This window comes from Amaranthus tricolor, chromosome 2 (genome assembly GCF_026212465.1).
Source record: "Amaranthus tricolor cultivar Red isolate AtriRed21 chromosome 2, ASM2621246v1, whole genome shotgun sequence".
In the NCBI taxonomy this organism is placed as follows: Eukaryota; Viridiplantae; Streptophyta; class Magnoliopsida; order Caryophyllales; family Amaranthaceae; genus Amaranthus; species Amaranthus tricolor.
Window position 1 is genome coordinate 36,006,667 of NC_080048.1, and position 14,553 is coordinate 36,021,219.

General features: G+C 34.8%; 1 protein-coding gene across 1 annotated transcript; it reads right to left on the minus strand.

The window, feature by feature from the left end:
• Positions 1-334: 334 nt before the first annotated feature.
• On the minus strand, positions 335-13,696 carry LOC130805841 (homeobox-leucine zipper protein ATHB-15-like). Its single transcript, XM_057670632.1, has 18 exons — positions 12,589-13,696; positions 11,882-12,041; positions 10,973-11,073; positions 10,760-10,850; positions 10,499-10,594; positions 10,305-10,418; positions 10,123-10,206; positions 9,856-10,011; positions 9,684-9,758; positions 9,435-9,541; positions 9,166-9,358; positions 7,149-7,334; positions 6,951-7,031; positions 5,003-5,137; positions 4,568-4,890; positions 2,831-2,936; positions 2,456-2,605; positions 335-1,318 (listed from the first exon to the last, which is right to left on the minus strand). The coding sequence occupies exons 1-18, from the start codon at positions 12,795-12,797 to the stop codon at positions 1,172-1,174; spliced, it is 2,514 nt and encodes an 837-aa protein (XP_057526615.1). The 5' UTR covers positions 12,798-13,696; the 3' UTR covers positions 335-1,171.
• Positions 13,697-14,553: the final 857 nt, after the last annotated feature.

Consider the following 14,553-nt stretch of genomic DNA (forward strand, 5'->3'; position numbering starts at 1 on the left):
GCTCAAGTCAAATCGAAAAACAGAAATCAATGATTGTATGATATTAAATGAATACAAGATTAATGGATTGTAGGAAGAGCTCAGATCAATTGAAGATTATTGGTTAAGTATACATTGTAAGTAGGAGGGCAGTTTATGATGGGACAAAAAATGGTGATTACCATTACTAACAAACAGGATCGATTATGTTGAATTAGAAGAACAAACCAAAAAAAACAAAACTAAAGAATACCTAATTCCATAGCACGGTAGATAATCTTGAAGATTAGAGCATTTAGATCTTCAAGATTAACACGTATTCCCTAAAGTAACAACCCTTAACGTTATCACTCTTAATTCTCTTTGATAATGGGATGACAGGAGAAAAGGAATATGTCTAACCTAGGGACCATAACTTCTATATATATAATAACTTGTGACTGGTATCCGGCCCATTATAGAACTCAGTCATAAAACGAGTCTCTATACATTTAAGGCCCACAACCTATTGATATATTTAAGTCTAAACCCTTTAACTTTAATTAGATCACTTTAATCAGAGCATAAAGACATTTTTAATTAATTATAATGACATATAAATATTTACATATAAGCCCAACGTTGGACTTTGGTCCAACAGTTTATTTGAGCGAAGTAACGATAGGAATATAAAAGATTTAAATGTAAAAGAGATATGCAACAAGTATTTATAATAGGGGAATGAAAATTGGTTATTGAATTAATGGATATCATGGGTATGATGGTAGTGAGTAGGTGGGTAGTTATTTTAGAAAGTTAGTGGACCAATGTGGATGGTTTAGGATTGACTAAATAAATTGTATTTGACCCCATAACAAGCAGAAACAATAGGATATATTCACCTGAAAAGGTAAAAAAATGTAGCAAATTATCATACCTGTTCCAACCATGGTTATCTAATGAGCAACGTCAAAATTAATAAAATGTCAAACGCCAGCAACCTACTGCGAATTTGAACTACAGACGATGTAGACAGATACGATTATACGAATATAGTATAAACAGAAAGCAGTTCGAGGTCTATGCCTTAGCTGCAACTTCCATAGATAATCAGTTTACGATGGTTTCAAAGAACCAGGACAACAAATGAAACATAAATAACCCTGTTTTAAGTATTTCGACTAGGGAGTACTAGACTACGGCTGCCAGCTTATTAGACAAACGTCCAGTTCATGAACATAAAGCAAATGCAGTGCGCGTTCTCTTCTTCATTCAGCACCTTCCACGCCACTGCCCTCTCGTAAGACACTGGACGGCCCATGCTTGAAAGACAGATACCGCCTTGAAGGCATGCAAAACCCTACACGGAAAAGAATATAGAACTATAGCATCAGCACAAAAATAAGTTTGTGCCGCTGTTAAAAGAAGAATTTATGGGTTTCAAATTATAACGGACTATCTTAAGATGGCTCATCAAATAATGGGCACTTTTTATTTATGAAAAACTGATTTTAGAAATTCAACACGCTTCGTGCCTCCAACTCGTTCAAGAACACACCCTGGACATTGCTTTGTGCCTCCCCCTACGTGAACCACCAACAAAGGAAGTAATGGATTCTATAGCACCCCCTTAACAAACTCCTCTATCCTAGGCAACACCCACCGACCAAAACTCAACCTGTTGTTACTGAAACCCATGAAACTTCTTAACCTTTTTGGTCGGTAGGTGTGTCTGGGTTAGGTGGGGTGGTCTGAAGGTGTTGTGGTAGTGGTGTGGTCGTATGGAATCCTTTGCTAGTTGATTACTTCCTTAGTGGTTCACGAAGAGGGCAGGCATGGAGCAATGGTGAGGACGTGTTGGGAAGCGGGTCAAAGGATGGTGGTTGAACGGTGGGGAGGGGGCTACAGGTGGTGCGTGGGGGAGACTGGAGAGGGTTGCTGGTAACCCTGTTTTTCTTATTTTTGAAGATATTTTCTTTTTTATCTCCTTTACCGGTTCAACCAGTCTGAAAAGGTCAAGGCCTTCAAAAAACAATGACCCTCAAAGTTCGGATTTTTGATAATATCAAGTAGGAATTTCTATAAAGTTGATTTTAAAAACAATTTATGCTCTGTTATCTTAAATAATACTCCCTCTAATTCCCATTTGCTTTTTGGACATTATTCATCTCTTACTTTAATTTGTATTTTATTATTAATCTATAAGTTAAAACATAGTCAAATGGGATCTTGTTTAATTCGTCTCAATGCAAGGATTATTCATATCAACTTTCCATTATTTTTAGTTATGCACAATTAGAGATATTAATGATTGAATAAGTGCATTAGATAGAGTGCATAAAGCAAATGGGACATTAGTAGTGAATTGGAGAGAATATTTTCTACCAAAGATCAACGTAAACACCCACTATCCAACACCCCATACTCAATGGCACTGGTTCAATGAAATGTTTTTTCGATCAAGCAAGGATTTTGAACGTAAAGTAATTCTAAAAACCTGTTGAAGAATCTGGGGAAATTCTGAGACGAGAGTCTTCCGTCCGTGATCATCCAAGATCTTCTCCAATGTGATGTCTTGCAGGGCAACCAAGGTTGTTTCAAGCATGTCAAGACCTGCCTGATTTGCAAAGGTGAAAACTGGCAGAGCCTGCAGAAGTAAATGAAACCAAATCAGTAATGCAAAATACAGATTTGGAAACCTTTGTACTTGTATGAGTTGTATCTAATTTAAACACATGAATTATTTCTAATATCAGCATTAGTATTGTACCTTTACCTAATTATGAAATTATTTTAATAAATTAAGACATTTTTTAAAAGCCTGAAAAACAAGGAAAAAATTTCATGAAATGCGGAAAACAAAGTTGATCACCTTTAAAGAGCAGCACATGATTGCATCAGAGTGATGCCAGAGGCTCTTCAAGATAGCATCGCTACCTTCACCGGTCGATTTAAGAAGCTCCACTCCCAAAAAGCATCTGTACAGGAAGACAAACCCACTAAGCTACACCGGAAAATCGAAATCAATCTTGTATTCTGAACATTCAGACATCTGAAGAAACACAATATTTAAGGCAGCCTGTGCGCACATACGTATTAAGAGAACAAAGTGTTTCAAGTTTCCTTGTTTAGAACTTCGGATTATTTTTAAACATGCTGAATTGCAATTAACTCAGACTTTACAATAAACATGCTGAATTGCAATTAACTCAGACTTTATTGGGGAAAGAAATCTTGTCTAGCATGTTTTCACCGATAAATTAATTATAATAAAATGAAAAGCTTTTTCTTGGAAATCAGCATCGTCCCCATCATCTTCTCCTCGTTTTGAATTTCCAAAACCCCTAATCTTGAGCCCCTATACTTCCTACTTTTCGTTCAATTCATCAGTCACTCTAATAGCTAATTCTTCTACTTATGCCATTGGTTCAAAAACAAGTTCAAATTTCTCATTCCACCAATAGAGTTTGAAGCTATCCATCATTGTTACTCTCATATTTGCGAACCATTAACCACCATTTATATCCCAATATCTTCCCTTTAAATAAAACTCAGTCTCATACTAAATCCCATTTTTTGACTGATTAAACCTATATAGTACCCAAAACTCTTCTTCAAACAAAAACTCGATAAAACAAATTTTCCACTACCAGATATGGTATTAAAACAAGTTTCGTACTGATGGTTACTCTTACTATTTGTTCCTCATCTTCCTTGCCCTCTTTTTTTAATACCAATCATTAAAAAAAAATCTTGCCCACTGACCAGTAGTAACCCCAAATAAAGTAAAGAAATCGAATTTACTTTACGACCCGGGAAATTATAAATTGGTTACACATCCATCAAATTCTCAATTGGTTTCATTGCATTATTCTCAACAAACCCAAAAAAATCATCAAAAGTTGAGTGAAAATTGATTTTAATCAATTTCATCGAGACTTTCAGATTTTTTAATTGTTGGAAGTATGTTATCATTTCATTTGATTCCTTAATCTTTTTACTTGAGTCTAATCCCAGTAATCATCACAGCATTTTCAAAATAATTTACTCGACTTAGCATGCAATGATGATAGTGCGCCAATAATAAAGCATTTGCTGAACCATAAAACCTTCGTCGAAAGTTTATGAAGGGATGAGAAGCAAATGCTGGTGTTTTTAAGGAAAATGGTGAAAAAGAAGGGATTTTATTAGGGAAGAGGAAGATAAAATGATTGAAAAGAAGATTAATAAGATGAAGTGACAAGAAAATGGGTTACAGGTTTGGGTTCCGGAAGATAAAAAAGGAAGATGACAATGCTGGTTTTTGAGGGGAAAAGCTTGTTCTTTTTTATCAACCTCATAGTGAATTAACAATTATTTTCCATTTAGGTCACGTAGCATAACAAACTAATATTTGCTACTTTATGAATTTTCCGAATACTTTGGCTACCAGCTTAGAGCTATCAAAATGAATTTCCCACAATCATACCAAAATGAGTATGATGGAAACCACATAGCACCATACACTTCAACTTCATGTTACCTTTCGTTTTCATTTGTCAAACCATGACAACAAAGTTGGTTCTTAAACTTGATAGAAGCATCAAGCCTCAAAGGTCAAGAGACACACCTATAACTTTGGACAATCCATCGAGCCAAAGTGTGAGCTTCAGGATTTCCAAGCGGAGACCTAAGTCCCGCTTGAGAGCCCAAATGAGGAGAAAGAGCCAAGGCCACCCTCTGAACTGAAGATATGATGCTGCGAACATATTGTCGAGCCATAGATGCCACATTTTCTTGCAAATGGCTCTCGAAAGCAAATTGAAATGCGATTGTCATCACCGATCTCATATTATTTCCAGAGGCAGAATTATCAGACGAAGATCTATTTGCAGATGGACCAACTTCCAAAGCAGATGCAAGATCCAAAGTGCGGTTTGGACTCGAGTTTTCCTAATTAAACAACATTTTCACAAAATATTACAAAAGCATGAGAAACATACAAACATCAGGGTTCTAAAATTGATGAAAATCAAACAATTAAAAAGAGTGAGAGAAAGGCAACCTTCACAGAGTCCAGAGGAATAATGCGAAATCCAGAAGGCAGAAGGGGAGCATCGTCAGCAAACGAAGCATCTATAGGAGCAAATATGAGTTCAGAACATGTGCCGACAGCATTCTCATCCATTCCACTACATAGCTGCAAAGGAATTTTTTAAAATGTCAGACAAGAACATAACAAACAAATTCCATCAACAAGCAAAATTGATGTTAGTGTTAAATGGTGACTTGAATTCACCAAATAAATTCTATGCATTATGTGAGCATAGAGATGGAATCCCATGCGTGGATTAATGTGTGTTAAAGTGTGTGCATTGAGTATGCACATTAACAGGGAAGTTTATTGTGGAGTTTAAGTGCGTGTTCAATGCATGAAGTTATGAGGCATTTAACAAGAGACTTAAACATGGGTGTAATAACGATGAATTATGGCATGATGAATAATAGCAAATGAGAAGACTAAAGCGTGAAGATTCTTGTACGAGGCATCCAAGTTATGAAGCATTGCCTTGATCGAGCATTGGATTAGATTTTTGACTCTTGACGTTCCTTAAAGTTGTTTATTGTGCATTAATCCTTAGCCTTAACAATATAATATTTATTAATGTACAAACCCCTATAAATAAAGGTTTCATATGCCATTGTAACACATCCACAAAATCTCTAAGCCTAAACACAAGCCTAATCTTTTCTCTATTGTAATTCTCCATTTGAGAGTTCTTTGAACTCCTTTGTGATAATATAAGAGATACTACACACCAGAGAACGTAGCGTTAATTGGGTGAACCTCATTAAATCTTTGTGTCATTTTTATTGCATTATTATCTCCTACAAACATTGTTCTCATTGAAAGTGTAATTTGTTCATCACAAAACCTCATACCCTCAATCTTGGTAATATTAGAGTTTGATACGCGTTGTTTGAACTCTAATATAACATCATTTTCAATTGACATGAGGCTTTATTCTTTAAGATACTGAACTTCCATGTGAAATTTCAAACTTCTGGAGAATGTATTTAAGAAGTCCTCAAGGAATGTAATGAGGCACTATATTCAGGTATTCTATTGAAGTATAACAATGCAACCAACTCTGGCAGCATGATGCCTCCATGATCACTAATGGAGATCATATTAGTAAACAAAACTGCACATAGATGAGTAACAATATTTTAAAGTCCTAACATCAGCTTGGTTCAAAACACTACTTACAGTCAGGATATTCATTTAACTAATGCATTTGTTGTATTTTGCACTGTTGTCTCTGGTTTTTCTCTTTCCACATTTACATTTTTTAAAACAAGCATGCAGAAACCATTAACCAAAATTCTAAGATTCAGGTAACAAAGGTCTCCATCAAGCACCTTAAATAAACTATCGTATACACATCTAGCGATAATTTTTTTAAAAAAAAAAAAGTACCCTATTTACCTCATTCAAACTGGAATCTGATTAAAACTATGTACCATAAGCCACAGATTAGGTTAAATGAATGTCCAAAGACTTCACCATCAACCATCCCCACAAAAAAACACATGATTTTCCCACTCTGATGTAGCTTAACTTTTCATAATTTTAAAAATAGTTGCTTAAATACCATGTGAAATATCACTATTTCATCTGATGGATGACATAAAAGAAACAATAGAAACACTTAACTGCAATCCTGTGCACAAATGCACCTTCTTCAAACAATTAGCAGAATAGAAGAAAAGTGCAAACGAAATTTCAAAATTTTGATTATCATGTAGGAGTTATTCGTCAAACCAGAAAGTGCAATGATCAAGAAAGAAAGATAATAAAACGTGAAACTAGAAAAGAATATACAAGAATATCTAAGATGTAAATTCTTTGAAGAAAATCAAGGGATCCAAATTATTATTTTGTGGTTGATAATAGATAAATGTCAAACTTTTAGGACTAACAGCTAAGGAAAGTGATGCTCAGAACTTACTTGCAAAAGAAACATGTCTCTTGGCATCATAGCATCTTCAGGACAACTAACAACACCTTCAAGTTTGATGACTTCCAACAACTAACAATATAAAATGCAAAAATTTATTAAAAGTAACACGAACCACACTATGAAGTCTGAGTTCAAGTGTGATAAACATTCATACAAAATATATTACATTCAACGAAAATCACATACCTCCTCATGCTCAATGGTATGCGCCAATGGGAGAATAACTTGATTACCAAAACCCCCCATTCGTGATCCAGGCAAGCTACATGGACTAATTTTGGCAGCGACGGCCAAGTAAGCATCAATGTTGTTATCAGCCCATTCTGATCTATGCTCCCTAAGGAACCTAAGAAGAACTGCAGGGGGTACATTCTGTGAAGATAAAAATATTAGCAAGCCAGCAATGGATTAAACATTATTTTGCAAGGTCCGGAGCAACAATAATTTGGCAATGTTGTATCAGCCCATTCTGATCTACTTCAGAAAACCTAATCATCGACCATAGTTAAGACTTCAGCTATTGTTCTCCCTTTTGCCCCTATTCTTTCTCTCCCTTACTCTCAGGCCTGTATTGTCCATCTTAATGAGATTGAGTTAAATGGAATTGAAATAAAACCTGGGAAACGTGAGAGTGAAAGTGATGGATGGAAGTGAACAGAACTGATATAAAAGTAAGTTAGGAGAACAGAGATTGATTGTCTCTATCTATTTTGGGTCGGGGGAGTGGAAAGAAAGGGAAATTTATGGCTAGAGTCTAGAGATATCAAAGGTTGTAGTCTCAAAACTTAACTACTTCATGTATTCATCTCTCTCTCGCTCGTGAGCATCTTTGAGTCTCGAAAACTAAGTTTCTTGAATCATGGGAGGAGAGAAGGAAGAACAGAAGTACTTCATGAACTTTATGGAACACAAAGAAATCTATACAAATACGTGCATATCAATTCATCGACTGCAAGATAAAATAAATAAAACATTACTCCCTTCATACAGAAACTAAAGCTAACAGAACTTATTCATCATTATCGACAAACTAATTCTGCACAGGAATCCGATACAAATTGTGGATCACCAACAAATCAAATAAAAGTTGAGAGCAGAATCGAAATTTTGTCAAAATTTACAATTTTGATACATTTTTAGTTTCAATAGGGATTAAAAGGAATTATCCTTGTAGCAGGTAAAAGGGATTAAACCGTTCTAGTATGAGTCAACCACATTCCATCTCAAGGAGCATGGAATACAGAGCCGAATCAAAAAGGAAAAACACGGTGAGGTAATTTTCAGAAAATGTATATTGTCTATTGGTTTGACTTGTGACCTTCACAACCTAAACAAGAAAACAAATTAAAAAACTTGCTCTCTCAAGCACAAGGTAGCCACTAACACAAAAAGAAAAACACTAAGTCAAGCCCCACGGAATTAGTTAATTCAACTCAAAATATACAGCACTCCACATAAAAAGTGACTTTCAGTTAAGCATAGGTGAATTTTGATCAAATAAAATCAAGCTTCTTCCATACAGTTTAGGTATTTCACAACTCACTAATCAGGATATACGTGTAAGCATGTGAAGGGTTAAAGAAACCTCAATTGAGAAACTTTACCTAGAATAATGAAGGCAAGTGATAAGTTACAAACTTATAATGCAATGCCAACTCAAAAAAACATTCAAGATGAAGACGGTGCAAATTGAAAAAGTCCAAAGTCTTAGGTCATCTACATTTTTTGTCCACTGCCGAAATGACGAACGCATCAAGAATGTCTTATTTTGCACATGTACACAGCAAAGAACCAAAACACCATTAAAGGCATATCAACTTTTTTTGATAACAACAGTCTCCAACAGTGGTCACAAAATGACAGGAGACACCCAACCCTGCTGCATCCTCTCCCATTCCTCTCTTTTACTAACAAATTCAAAAGGCTTTGGTGGACGTAAAAGAATGTAGCTAAATATTTGACCTCAATCCTTGCATCTACTGACAATATCAGAAGGCAATTTAGAATCACATGAGAAATGGAAATCATTGCTGAATTTCTCTTTAAAGCACCCTTGATCCTTACAGCAAAAGGAAGAACAAAAGGAGAAAGGATTCAACAGAATTATGCAATGTTTTTCAATTGGCCTACATAACTGAAATGAAAACATTTCGGAAAAAATTGTCCTTGATGGTGAAATCCTGCAACATGAACTAGAACGAACCTGTAAAAGCATTGATGCTCTCGCACATAAAACAGTATTGCTCACAGATGAAAACCCATTAGTATATGCTAGATTTAAAGCCATCAGTTTGTCAGGTGACGAGTTAACAAGAATAGTGACATCATCTACGCCATCATTCCCACTCATTGACCACCCTTCATCAGTAAACCCATTTAGGGCTTCATTAAAACCCCTGTAAATTGAAAATCATCATTTTCTGATAGAAAATGTTTTAATAAAAAAATTGAGACATGTCACAAGTAAACCACCTGCTCAACTTCTGGCTAAGAGCTCGCAGAGCTGCAGGTCGCCTGCCCCAGTTAGAGACATTAGGTTGGGAAACTTCCTGAGCAATCTGCCTTAGTTGACGCAGTGCCTGCAGCCAAATAACAAATTGTAAGAGGTGATACAAACACAACCTGTCTTCTTAATATGGCTGACTTAAGTTAAAATGGTTCACTAATTAAGCAATTTAATAAACCATAATCAAAATGTAGGGGCCAAAAATGTTATATTACCGCCATCGTTGTTTTCTGGGCTACAACTGTTGGTGATTCATACAAAGGGCGCAATACTTCAGGCACACTCCATGGCTTTACAGAGTAGGGAAAATTTGATAATTAGTTAAAATAACATCACGACGAATCAGAACTAAGCATTGTACTGTGCAAAAGCTTCAGAATACTATACCTCAAGGTCCATATGGTCAACAATATGTATTATAGAGCCACCTCCCTCACAAGGTCTTATCAGATACCCACTAGGCAGCATCTCTGCTCTTACAAAGTTCTGAACAGAAGGCATGCTCGGACCATTCTGAGTATTGTTAATTGACCTTTCACAAACCTGGATTCGAAAATACGTTGGTAATGAAACATGAAACCAGCAGCAGTATTAGAGCCTAGTAGGTTACAACCTAGTCAATTACTAGAGTACAAATATAAAAAGAATACCTACCACCAGACTACCATCCTCCATAATAGAAGTATAGCGAAGCAACCAGAAATCGCGGGCAGGCGCCAGCGTAGTAGGAGCGTAGAGCTGAAAGCAGAAAAAAAGTTGTGAAGAACACTGTGAGCAACAAAAATTACATATCTCAGCACCAAGGAAAAACACACTCATCGATGTAGCCATCTAACCTGCATGTACAGCAGCTCAATGGTTCCACCATTGGCAGTAGGCAGCACGTTAAGCACATCCACAGCTCGGCAATCGCGAAACCACGATGGCCTATCCTTGAGGATTTCTGCTACCTGTAAGTTCAAATAAAAGGTCACTAAAAGAAGCACCCACTAGTGATTCTCATCATCAATTAAAAGCAAAATCCACTTACCCTGGTAGGTTCAAGACCAACCAGGCCGCAGGCTCGTGCTGCCACTCCAGTGCAACCATGAGAAATAGCAATGATTCCAATGGAATCCGGACCAGGCTACAAAGTAACCCACTGATTAGCAAAACTTGCATCCAATGTTTTGAAATGTTATTTGATTCCAAAAGTGGACAAGACATGACTAATGTATTAGCATTACATGGAAATTGATTAAAAAATTAATGCTAGTATTTAAGGATTTTATATATAATAAAGAAAAGGTACCTTCATTCCAGGCATTTGGACCCACTCAACAGCAGTTCCAGTAGCCTTTGAAAGAAACTCTGCTAAAGTTTCTTCTGCAATGGACAAAAGTCTGGGAAAAATTGAAAAAAATAAAGCACAAAGTCATAAGCCACACAGCAACAAAAAAAGTTCACAGTGCACTTTTTTGTTTATAAGAAAATGACACAACAACCAAATTATTCCCCACTTTACCCTGCAGGACTAGCATCTCTTGGCGGATGCTGTGGCGTCAAATGGTGTTGACCACTCGTCACCACTGATTCACAACTTGTATCTTTACTAGCAATACCAGACTGCAACCACCAAATAAAGAAACTTATATATTTTGTTGATAATAAACCCACTTTAATGCAAATGTACAATGATACTCTCGCGTCCAGTTTGGTTGTTGGTATTAAATAGTGCAAACCACAATGAAAATTTAGTACTTCCGCTGTTTCTTTTCAAATGTCCCATTTGATTTGAACACGTTTGCCAATGCACTAATACTAGCCTTAATACCTCCCATTGTGCATAATTAAAAATTATAAAAACTAGATATTAATAAACCTTTTGTTGGAACGAATCAAACAAGATTTCATTTGACTATGTTTTAACTAAATTAAAAATAAAGATTAAAAATAAAATACAAATTAAGAGTGAATAATGAATAGTATCCAAAAAACAAATGGGACGTTTGAAAAGAAACGGAGTGAGTATTATTTAAATAAAAACGTTTTTGATCATGCTTTTTCTGTCCAAACAAGGCGAATCTAAAATACAATATATAGGATGGATCGAACACCATCGCTGCATGTGAACAGTTAGAACTTAGTTGTTGTGCTACACAACTCACTATTAATTGGCTTTTTATTCAAATGACCCGGGTCATGGCTTAAGCCGCCCACGTCTAGATTCTTTCCGATTTACCGAAAGGAGATTCATTGCCATTAAAATTTATGACATAGCACATTCCCTGGAAATTAATAATAAAACTCATTCATTAATTTACATTTAACCCCATCAACCAAACAAGACTTCATTAAAGAGTCAAACTAATGAACCAATATTAAAAGTAAACATTTTAATCATTCAAAAAACTTGACCATTTTTTAAGCTTACTTTCTGTGTTTGCTGGCGAAAATAGCCATTCTCATAAACCAGATGAGAAACCTGTTTTTGCAACCTATCATTCTCTTCCATTAACAGCTTATTCATTGCAGTCAGCTTCCTATTCACTGCTTGCAGCCTTGATGCCTCTTTCCTTTGCTTCTCTCTACATCTGTTCCACATTTAACCACATACACAAATTACAATCACAAAGAAAACTATTGTATTAATTGACAAAAAGAATTATAATTTCCAAACCACCAAATTGAATTACTAATACTTAAGATTACACAAAACATGGACATTCTATGATTAATGAATATGAACATTATTTTGATAGATACTACTACAAAACATATCCTTATCATCATCATCATCATCACTTCCTCCGTTCCAAATTAGTTGCAACACTAGGAAAATGCCACTATTCATTATCACCCTCACTTTGTGATTAATTTTTTATTTATAAGTTAAAAAGTAGATACATCTCATTGCAAAGATTAATAATATCAACTTTTTATAATTTTTTATTTTACATAATTAAAAATTTTAAGAAATAAATTAGTGCATTGAACCCGCCAAAAAAGCAAACATTACAAGTATTTTGGAACGGAGTTACTTACTAGTACAAAATATACATTGTCACAAAATCTGAATTATGACACTAAATTACTATCATATCTTTATTCCAAAAGATACCATAAACTAGTAGAATTTACCTTCTATTTTGAAACCAGACTTTGATCTGCTTAGGCTCAATATTAGAGAGAATAGGACACTCACGGATGAGCTGCTGGCGGCGAAGAGAGCTGGGTTTAGGGCATTCATGATAGAGCCTCTCAAGGGCTTCAACCTGCTCAGGTGTATACCTCACATACTTACCATTATCCATCCCTCCCTTACCATCCTTGCAGGACATTGACATCATTTATACAGCTCTTCTTAACAAATTACCTTTTTCCTTTTAGTTTTCAACAACCCAGAATTTAATACACACCCTTCCCTTTTTTTCCTCTCTCTGACGCAAACACTCAAAACAGTTGGTGTGCAAGAGTTCAAACTAACCAGAACTAGATAAATAAGGTATAATTACACTAACCCACCAAAATTACCAGATATATTTTAAATAATTTAACTTTTTCCCCCTTTTTTCTAATATTAGCAGATAACTACACCATTCTAAAAATAATACAAGGAAATGTATTCCAAATTCTCAAGATCAGAGTTTATGAAATTACCACCAACCAAACAGTACCTCTAAAAGATCACTATTTTTGATCTAAACAAAGAAAATTCTTAACTTCATAACCATAAATGATAAAACCCATAATTTTCAATATAAAGAGGAGGGAAATATCTAAATTTCAAATAAAAGTTGGGCAATCAAGATCTATCAGTTAACTAAAGAACCCTTGTATGAATTTGACAGCGGTTGCTGTTACTTCTGTCAAATCAACTGCTTTCTGAAAATGAACTTAAAAAGGAAGAACTATCTTCATCTTCTAGAGTAGTAGTAACAGTAGTAGTAGCCAGCATCTTCTTAATTAACAATAACTAGTAACTGATACTCTGATTAACATTAACCCATATTGAATATTGAATAGACAGAACAAAGAAATTTGGGTCTGAAACACTGCATTGCTGGAAAGAAAAGAGGGAAAAAGGTATGGAGGGATGGGAATGGTGTAGAAAAGACTTTTTGAAAATAGAAGAAGGGAGAGAAGTGAGGTGAGGTAAGGTAAGGAAGAGAGTAGTTTGCGTGGGAGACGGAGGACAGAATGATGAGTTCTATTGCATGCGTCTCGACTCTCGATTTTATTTTTTTAATTTTTTTTTATGGATTAATAAGGTATATTGATTGAAGGAAGAGGGCTATAGTCACTTTATTTGGTCATCTGATCGATATCGAATCAAGTTATCTCGATCGATTTAAAATTAAATTTTATATCAATATTGATTTTATACTTCTTCCGTTCTGAAATGGTCGCTACATAAAAATTATTGAATTCATCTTTTAAGCTTATTTTATATATTGCAGCTAATGTCTTAGAAAAAAACATATTCAAGTGAGATCTTATTTGAATGGTCTAAGCGAATACTTTCATATTATCAAATTTTTATAATTTTTAGTCAAACATAATTTAAAAAATGTAGCAAGTATAATGAACAGAGGAAGTATATTTTAAATATTATTTTAAAGTCAGATTCGATTACAAAGTTAGATGCGTGTATGCGATACACTAATAGGGTATATTAATTGAGCTACAGCCTATAGTCAATAATTTGGTTAACTGATCAATTTCAGATCAAATTTTTCGGTCGATCTAAAATCAAATCTTAAATTTACATTGATTTTTAAATTTCTACGTTCTACTATACTTGCTACATTTGACTTTTTACGCAATCTGATGTAATATTTTGATCATTTATATATTAAAATCTACACATCTAAAAATTCAAAAATTAATATTATGAAAGTACGCGATTAGACGATTCAAACAAGATTCCACTTACCTATATTTTTTCTTAAACATCAACCGCAATATATAATATAAGCTTGAATGAGAAATAGTTCAAAAAAGCGTAATGTAACAAGTATTTTAGAACGGATAAACTATATTTTAAATACTATTTAAAGTCAAATTTAATTACAAAATTAGATAATACACTATTTATTTCAATTA

Bases quoted from the DNA above. Each gene is read 5' to 3' on its own strand.
- LOC130805841 (XM_057670632.1), bottom strand. From the start codon at position 12,797: ATGATGTCAATGTCCTGCAAGGATGGTAAGGGAGGGATGGATAATGGT. The intron at 9,542-9,683 runs GTAATATAACAT...ATTTGGCTGCAG, and splicing joins CCCAGAAAACAACGATGGCG to GCACTGCGTCAACTAAGGCA. The intron at 7,335-9,165 runs GTTCGTTCTAGT...TTATCTTCACAG, and splicing joins GAGCATCAATGCTTTTACAG to AATGTACCCCCTGCAGTTCT.